This window comes from Palaemon carinicauda, chromosome 6, assembly GCF_036898095.1.
Source record: "Palaemon carinicauda isolate YSFRI2023 chromosome 6, ASM3689809v2, whole genome shotgun sequence".
Lineage (NCBI taxonomy): Eukaryota > Metazoa > Arthropoda > Malacostraca > Decapoda > Palaemonidae > Palaemon > Palaemon carinicauda.
The window spans coordinates 20,157,163-20,167,758 of NC_090730.1; the positions used below are offsets into that span (position 1 = coordinate 20,157,163).

General features: G+C 31.6%; 1 protein-coding gene across 1 annotated transcript in view; it reads right to left on the minus strand.

The window, feature by feature from the left end:
- Nucleotides 1-10,596, minus strand: part of LOC137642046 (probable glutamate receptor) — a 34,739-nt gene that overhangs the window by 2,666 nt on the left and 21,477 nt on the right. The window contains exon 7 of the mRNA XM_068374608.1: nt 10,358-10,457. Within this exon, the coding sequence (XP_068230709.1) occupies nt 10,358-10,457 (100 nt within the window). The remainder of the gene's footprint in view (nt 1-10,357; nt 10,458-10,596) is intronic.

Genomic DNA, 10,596 nt, shown 5'->3' on the forward strand with positions numbered 1-10,596 from the left:
ATTTATCTTAATGTTACTGTTCTTAAAGTATTTTTTTTTCCTTGTTTCCTTTCCTCACTGGGTCCTTTTCCCTGTTGGAGCCCCTGGGCTTATAGCATCCTGCTATTCCAACGAGGGTTATAGCTTTGCACGTAATAATAATAATAATAATAATAATAATAATGATAATAATAATAATAATTTTATTAACGAAACTGTGATGAACCCTTAATAAACGCATTAACTAATATCATGGTCTTATTCATTCTCTCAACATACACATATTAAGATCATCGCCAAAAGAACGTAAACTGGATATATCTAAATTAGAAATAGACTCATTATGAAAAATAACTTGTGTGTTTTGATAAATTGTTAAATGTAACTTGCTTAGGATTAGACCTATGCCTTATCAGCATCATTGCTTCTACTGCTATCATTATGGTGTTATTGTAGTTATTATTGTTGTTATTACTAATGTTGTGTTATAACAATAGTAATAATAACAGTTTACATATCATCGAGATATATGTATATCCCCGCAGCCTGTTTATAACTTTCCAGGTAAAAATGTATATAAACAATGAAAATTATCAAGCTATAGGTCATTGCCGTTCAACAATGCCATCTGATTGTGTCTCTGAAAAAAAAAAAACGGACGTTCTATATTAATTAATCCAAATCGACAGAAGCGAGAAAAAACGAGGTTACAAGTCTTTGGATGGATCGAGTATAATGATAAAAATTCACAATAAAAAGGTTGGAAAATATGAAAATAAAATGAAATAAAATGAAACGGATGATCTCTTACGGAAGGAGAATTTCCAATAAACATTTTTTTACATATCTTCCTGTTTTATAGATTTTACCGACTATGTGCCCGTTCGATTGTTCTCTTTTTTACCGATAGTTGAATACAGATAGATAGATATGTATATAGATAGGTAGATAGATTGATATTATTATTATTTCTTGCTAAGCTATAACCCAAGTTGGAAAAGCAGAATGCTGTAAGCCCCTGGGCTCCAACAGGGAAAATACCCCAATGAGGAAAGGAAACTAGGAAAAATGAAATATTTTAAGAAGAGTAACAACAAAATTGATATATCCTATAGATAGATAGATAAATAGATTGATAGATAGATAGATCAAACGTTAGTTTTTCTTTTATTCCTAAAATTTATCTTTGGAGAATTCCACATTTATGACAAACACGTCTGAAACAGAGGATGTAAAATGTCTATATGACACATTTCCTAAAAGAGCAGGAGAGAGGACTTGTGAAGCAATCTCTCTCTCTCTCTCTCTCTCTCTCTCTCTCTCTCTCTCTCTCTCTCTCTCTCTCTCTCTCTCTCTCTCTCTCTCTCTCTCTTTGTTTTTCAGTTTTTGGTATTTGATAAACAATCATGTATTTGATAATCAATAATCAATCTATTTGTTATGACATGCAGTCATATACAGTATTAATAATCTCTCATAACTGCGTGTTCATGTATGACTGTATGTGTGGTATGCATCACTAAGATATGAATAATACAAAAACTCCATAATACCATGCAAGAAAATTAATTGAATCCAATATAAAATGACATTTCAATGTTAAAAATTCGTCAAATTGATTTTCGTGTTTTCCAGGAATACCAAGGATTTTGATGTCAGATATTTAAGTGATTTCACAGATATAGTGATACAATAAGTATCAAATACGGCATCATGAATCTCTCTCTCTCTCTCTCTCTCTCTCTCTCTCTCTCTCTGTCAAGGAATGTGGGATTTTTTTACCTGAGTATTGACATCATCATTTGTGATCTGTTATATTTGCAGTATTAATTCTTTAAAAAATAGTAATACTTACAATTTTTCAACCCCTTGGCTAAAGGAAATATATGAAATACACATAATCAAGTTTACAGTTGTAGGGAGATAGGTTATTCACAGTAAGTTGGAATTTCGTATTGTGATCACCTACTTCACAAGTATTCACACTCGGTTGACACACGAGTTTCTGCTGAAGGGCCAACACCAACCGTATTGTGAAGACTGTTTAGTACCTCTAATAGTGAGGCATTTTTTTTTTGACCGAATGCCCCAATTATAATAACTTAAGGAATAGATATTTGTTTGAGGCTTTAGGTGAGGGTGGCAGGTTCATCCTCGCCAAGATTCTTGGACATGATGTGTCCTACTATGCAGGTGGCATTTTTAGATTTATTTCAGAAGAAGGTCTTCTGAAAACTATCTAACGTTTATAATGACATCCAACTTTTACGGTTTCAATTGAATAATCTTTAATTTTTTTGTATATATAAAGTAAATGATATCGGCGTCAATAACCTTAGATGTCAGGACGCCTGAAAACCTTAAATCAATCAATCAACTTCACAAGTAACGTATACAGAAGTACAAAATGCCATACAAACAAGAGCTAAAAGAAGGCGGGATTCTTGGAACTAATTCTCATTCCAAAATAGAAATATAACTCAATCACCAACATTAGTAAAGTAACCCAGATGAGCGAAACATAAGCAATGATAAATTACATTGTGTAGATGGATGAATTCTATTCTATTAAGATAATAAAACATCTATGAAGAGAAGACGTGAGGATTTATTTCAAACTAGTATACGCAACCCGACAAAAATGACGGCTAAATACTCCGCGTGTACCTCTCCGGGAATCCCTCTCACCAGGGTATTATTACTCCCTCTCTCCCCCACCAGAGGGACAGGGAGAGATAGAGGAGTCGAGACCACTCAGCGTGACGGGAAAGAAATATATATATATATATATATATATATATATATATATATATATATATATATATATATGTATATATATATATATATATATATATGTATATATATACACATATATATACATATATATATACATGTACTGTATATATGTATATATATACATAATATATACGTGTATATATATGTATATATGTATATATATGTATTTATATACATATATATATACATATATATACATATATATAGATGTATATATATATATATATATATATATATATATATATATATATATATATATATATATATATATAGTTATAAGCTTGCTATTCATTATATATGGAAGATAAACATAAACTTTTATGTTCCTGACTCAGTGGCTATAAAATTTAGCAAGATACTTTATTTTTTTTTAGATTTTGTTTTCCATCGGACAATGATTCGCATGAGACTTTTCCACGACCAAGGAACATAAGCTAAGACAGTTATATATCTCTAAACGGACTCTCTTCACATGATCAGTAGATTCGTAATTTAAACTTTATAACAATTTCCACAGCATTTCAAGAACGTTATCATCTTCGAGGTGAAAGAATAGATCTTATTATGATATAAAAATGTTTTGATGTAGGCCTATATGCATTCAACATAGCCTGATTAATGTTATCATTATTCATACGTGTATCCCCAAAAATATATTGCTCAATATCTCAATTTATAATGAAATTCATTTATTTTTTTGTTTTAGGTGTATCTGCTATTGGACTTCATAAAGAGAGATGTGACGGTAATGTTAGCACTAATAGTGTGTAGTGTATACATGTTTAAAGGCTTTTAAAGGCCGCTCATGTATGGCAGAGGCAAGGGACAGTGACATTGCCCTATGAAGCAGGACAATGCCCTAGACACTGACCATATATATCTCTCCACCCAAGCTAGGACCAAGGAGGGCTAGGCAATGGCTGCTGATGACTCAGCAGACAGACCTATAGGCTCCCCCAAACGCCTTCATCCTTAGGTCACAAGGATGGTGAGGTTGCAGCGACCAAAGAAACTAACGAGTTTGAGCGGGACTCGAACCCCAGTCTAGCGTTCACCAGTCAAGGACGTTACCACATCGGCCCCACAACCCTGATTAAACGAAAAAAGTGCATAGCTAACCCAGAAGCCTTAAGTACGAAGGTATTTTCACAAAGCTAAGTAACCTAAATCAAAAGACAATTCGAATTTTCAGCTTCAAAATAGAGATGAAAACATTTCGGATCCATGTAGTATTATATGTCGAAAAACTGGTTATATATCACTAGCCACAACTCTGCGACTTAAATAGAAATAAAGTATCATTTGTTATAGATTAAAGTTTCCTGACTTGATGGGGGTGCTAATATTGAATGAAATCCTACGTCAGTTTAGTAAGCATATTAACGTATTTCAAAATGGTATTAAATTTCAAATGGAAAAAAAAAAATTTTTTCTTTTATAGGCGCGCTCTTAGTTATCAAAGATGAATAATGATTTTAATTTATTTCCTCCTGGTGATAAGTTGGAGCAATATTCATTTTGGGGAAACTATCATATCCAGTAATCAGTCTTGGTGAAATAATGTCCATATTCAAGAAATGAATATTAAAACTCATCTATTTCCATCTCCAAATAAATTAGATCTCTATTTTTCCTTTAAGATGCATTTCGAAATGAAATTGAAGTGTCGCCTATAATAGTAAAATTTAAAGAGGAAATCGTTATCTAGCCATTATCTATCAAGATGAATTACATGTCTCTTTGCTTTACGGGCTGCCAAAACAAGAGTTCGTGTCTCGCTATATAAGCAATGCAATCTAAAACAAAGAAACAAGCAATGCAAAGAGTAGTTTTAACACAGAATTGTTCCCGTGTGTCTGGTCAATGGAAATTTAATAATTTTACATTTCCGATAAGCACTGAAACACATTACGTGACCCTTCGAAAATTAGATAAGGGAGAGAGAGAGAGAGAGAGAGAGAGAGAGAGAGAGAGAGAGAGAGAGAGAGAGAGAGAGAGAGAGAGAGAGAGAGTTTATTAAATGCAAACGTTGACGACCTAACACTCACCTCCAGACCAGCGGTCTTTGGACTTTGAGACTAGTCAGAACCAGTACAAATTTCAGAGTTCTTGTTCTCTATCATTATCTAGTTTCCCCTTAATCATAAGTTGCATTTGCAATGTCGATTACATATTCATATACGTATTAGATTACAAAGAACATATCGCTTGTAATCTCAGTACTTGTGGAACAAGAAAAACCTTGTTGCATGAAGTACAGTAAAAACATTAGTCATTCGATCAACAATATCTGATGAAGGAGTCAAAATTACTTCAAAATAGAATATAGTACTGGGCATTTTGGAATGCTTCATTAAACAATAGGAATGATGGTGGGTATATTTTCAAAGGCATTTTGGTTTCCTATATAAGAAATGGATTATGTATTTAAGGTCTAATTTTTCAATTCTAAGAGGAAATGGAACTGATCATGGTGGCTCCTTCCACATTACGTGACATTTCCAAAGTTAGGGGTGGCTAACCCGGCTGGTGGAGAGAGAGAGAGAGAGAGAGAGAGAGAGAGAGAGAGAGAGAGAGAGAGAGAGGTAAATACTGAGTTATAGACGGAGTGTATTAAATACAAAGTATACTTTGTACTTCATGCATCTTATTAAGCCTTCGTACGAGGAAAAACGGTCTTACAAATGTTTTCTTTGCTTTTTCGTTCGATATGACCTACTTTCTTGTACTACTCACAACGTACAATCTACCAGCTTTATTGTTACTACATTTTGTGTGGATCAACATTTGCCATGCGCACACTAATCCTAAACTATGTTACTAAATATCAATATTTTCTTTATTTATAAACAATAATAACAATTATTTCACTTATTAAGCAACAATAAGTATCTTTCTTTCCGATCTAATTCACTTCTAATTAATTGTAGGCATTTCGTCTTTAAACGCTTCACTTCCATTACACTCTTCAGAATCACTTTCTCATGATAGACATTTACGCTTGTAAGTTTGTTTGAGGCCAGAAAAAAAAATACTAAGGTGTCTCTATTCTATTCGACATCCTAGTAAGTAGTTCCATGAACCCACGATACGTTGTCTTTTACTTACTGTTTATTTTAAGGATTGCTTATCTGGTCCTGCACAGCAGGGGAACCCTACTCTTTACAAGACCTCCACGGTCGTTTTATGATGTTCATTCGGGACCATTTAACCTTTCACAATGCATATTGTGCTGTCCTTATAGTTTTATAGTTTTCTTTTCCTTCCTCCTGTCACCCAACTTTCTTCCCAGAACCAATATGGAGTCCGGAAAATTCCGCACAATTTAATGCAGTTCTTAGGTCATTAGGTCACCGACGATCAATATTGCTTGGGGACCACGGTCGTCCATTTGCAAGGGCTGTCCAAAATCCTTTTAGTTAATGAAACTTTCCTCTCCAGTCATTCTTCTCCATCACTTATTCTCATTTCTCTCTATGTTATTTCTTTCCTATTCATTATGCTTACCCTCATTTTCTTTCTTTCTCAAGTTGTGTTTTATAATTCTTTCTCATCCTTCTTTTTCATTATTGACTAGTAAAGGAAATAATTTTCCTTACCGTTGAAAAGATTATCTACAGCAAAGGTTTATTTGCCGGTCGGTAAAAAAGGACTAACGCTAACTCACAATGTCACAATGGAGAGTAAATCCCTCAAAGTTTTTATGTTCGAAATGATATAATAAGATTAAAGTGTTATCATTCACAATACACGTCCGCTGTGGTTATCTTTACGGGGGCCCAGTTAGCAAATCAACACATTTAGTATTCAATGCTTTCATTGTTCTGCATTTTGGATGTGAGTATATCATGATTGATTGATTGATTTAAAGTTTTCAAGCATCCTGACGAGTACATTTTGAATGATCTCTATTATATAATAAAGGCAAAGCGTCTGGCTATATATACAAATATAAGTATATGCATATATGTATATACTGTACATATATATATATATATATATATATATATATATATATATATATATATATATATATATATATATATATACATATATATATATATTTACATATAGTATACTATATTGATTTATACTTCATCTTTATTAATTTGCAAACGCTATGTATATATATATATATATACACACACACACATATATATATATATATATATATATATATATATATATATATATATAAATATATATATATATATACATATATATATATATATATATATATATATATATATATAGTATAGTGTATTGTTCTATACTTCATCCTTATTATTTGGCAAACTCTTAAAGAAATGAACTATCCTTCATATCCATACCTTTACTTTCTTCAATTCCCAGGTAACCAAATCTTATGGGTTAAAAAAAAAACAAAAAAAAAAAAAAAAAAAAAAGCTTATGTTTTACCTGTCGTATCTTGACTTTCTAAAAATATATATGGCAAACGGCACTTCCCTGTTCCTTTTAAGTAACAATCACTCCTTACAGTAAACAAGCCTTTCATTCGCCGCAGAGACTGCATTTATCAACAGCCCTATTGATTAATGTTCTCTTGTTCTCCGAAACATCCAACTAAGAAAAGAGAAACGGAAGGTTCCTCACTCCATTGTCTTCTGAATGGGCCCTAGGATATGATGTTTCGTTTGCAGCCGTATAATTCCCCGTTAAATAAACAGGATATGTTATTTCTTAGGCAAATATATGTTGTTTCAAAGGGATATAAATGCTCTCTCTCTCTCTCTCTCTCTCTCTCTCTCTCTCTCTCTCTCTCTCTCTCTCTCTCTCTCTCTCCATATATATATATATATATATATATATATATATATATATATATATATATATATATACATATATATATACATATATATATATATATATATATATATATATATATATATATATATATATATATATAAATCAGCTGAAGTAAAAGGTTCACATTATTCAAACATTATGCATTACATACATATATAGGATTTATTTAATTGAAAACCTTCATTGTATTAATCAAACTTTTTAACTCTAGTAATAAGTTAACATTCATAAACACGTGCTTTAAACTCTTAAAAGTTACATCTCTATTATTGTCTCTATCATTTGCACTCTTGCTCTTAAGCTTCTCACATACATAGAAATAAAAAAAGAAAATGGATTTCCATTCGCAGATTCTTCACTCCTCTTAACGTACATTAGCTTCCGTGTTAGTTAGATCTGTCACATCACCACTCTTCATTAATCTCAACCCTTCATAAACCTCTCCAGATACACAACATTTAAAAAAAAAAAAATCACTTTTATAATTCTCATTCTCCCTGCTATGATATTCCCCTACTTAAGGAAATTATCAGTTCTAATGTCCATTTATTATCATTATTATTAATTGCTAAGCTACAACCCTAGTTGGAAAAGCAAGATGCTATTTCTTGAGATACGGTGATAATGTGTTTCCTTTCTGGAGGTTCTAAATAATTTTACCCATAAACCCCCAGAAGAATATTGGGAGTTGAATGACAGGACATAATTAGAAAGGAAACTATAAGAGAGATTATTCGAGTGCTATATGCGGATAAGATCATGGTGAGGGTTAGATGGAGATGGTTTGGTCATGCTCTTCGCACTCCCCAGGAGAGCTGGGGTTCACAAGGCACTAGAAGAGGTGGAGGCTGCAGACCTACATAGCTAAGGACTATGAAACGTGAAGTAGGAGATGATGAATGGAGAAGTATTGATTTAAAAGCTGGTGAAATCTAACCGAGGACCTTTGTGTCAATAGGTGTAGATGATGCTGATGATGATATGCCTGAATATCATAATTCCTCAAATTTATCAGGTTTTGAAAGTGGTTATTTGGTTATGGATGGAGCTTGACTCCTCCATTTAGCTATGGCAAGTGGTAAGCCCCCTTTCCAGGAGAAGAACACTCCGAAATCAAACATAAACCATTATTCTCTAGTCTTGGGTAGTGCCATAGCCTCTGTATCATAGTCTTGCACTGTCTTAGGATAGAGTTCTCTTGTTTGTGGGTACACTCGGGCGCACAACTCTCTGTGTTTCCTTGTTTCCTTTCATCACTGGGCTATTTCCTTGTCAGAGCACTTAGGGCTTATAGCATATGCTTTACCAACTAAGATTATAGCTGAGGTAGTAATAATAATAATAATAATAATAATAATAATAATAATAATAATAATAATAATAATAATAATAAGTAGGTTTGGTGATATTTTATCTATTTCTTAATACAAGGTTGCATTTCTTACTTGATGTATACATACATTCCGAACTCACCGGATTAAGTTAACAAACATCAATCAACTTGGCAAAATCGAGAATATCTGGTAGAAACACAGACACTTGTTAGGATGTTGATATTAGCATTAATTTTCATATCCTCCGTCAAAATCTTTAATTCAAATACGCTCTCATTTATCCTCAATTCTCTCATGTATCCCTCTACATCAATTTCCCTTTCAACTTTCCACTGCAGCTAAGGCAATCTATTTGTTTCAATCATTTCTCTATCTCACCTTTATCTGATCGAAGGGAAGCAATTGGATTCTATGTCAATGTTAAATTTTGTTAGTTATTTTAATTAAGTTATTTATAACAATGAATACAAGACCAAACGTTTTCGGTTATTTTTGTATTATATTAGACTTCGCTATCTATGGTTCTTGTATATAATCTATAATGTGACTTTAATAAGCCGCAAATAAACTTAATTTACTCTCAAGACAAATAATCTTATGATTATAAAGATGCTTTAATAAACTAGCGTAAAATAACCTTGATCATTTTCCCTCGATAGCGAAGCCAGCTGATAATTAATCCATTACTTATTCAGAGGCTTGTGTATGCGACCCGTCAATTAGATATGCGCACACACGCAGAGATTCAATCCTTTTTCACTCCCCTCCCCCTTTGCTGACTATAACCCCTCTCACCAGGGTAGGACTACTCCCTCTCCCCCCTACCTAAGGGACGGGGAGAGACAGAGTAGTTATACGTCTTATCGCTGAGCTTGACCGAAAGAAATATATATGTACATATATATATATATATATATATATATATATATATATATATATATATATATATATATATAAATATATATATAATGTACATATAAATATATATATATATATATATATATATATATATATATATGGATATATATACATAAGTATGTATATATATATATGCATATATATACATATGTATATATATATATATATATATATATATATATATATATATTTATATATATTTGTATATATATATATATATATATATATATATATATATATATATATAAACAGATGCTTATTATATAGGGGAGATGAGAAAATATAATTTGCAAATGATTTTTGCATATATATATATATATATATATATATATATATATATATTATACATATATATGTATATATATATAATATATATATATTATATATATACATATATATATATATATATATATATATATATATATATATATATATATATATATATATATATAGTTATGTGTAAACTGAAAATGATTTTTGCAAATCACTGAGGCTCTTCTTACCTGGCATTCATGGCTGGCATTAACAAACTGTTCTTCTGAGTCACGATCCCCAAAGTTAATGGTAAAAACTCTTCTCGGGCCTTGTAGAAGTCGCATTTGCCTAGATGATAACAAAGATACTTTTAAGTGAATGTACATCCAGTAATTTCTTTGCCTTTTTTATCGATTCTTAAAAATATTATTCAATTGTCTTCCACTGCAGATAAGCTCCTTATAGAAATCAACATAAATATAATGAT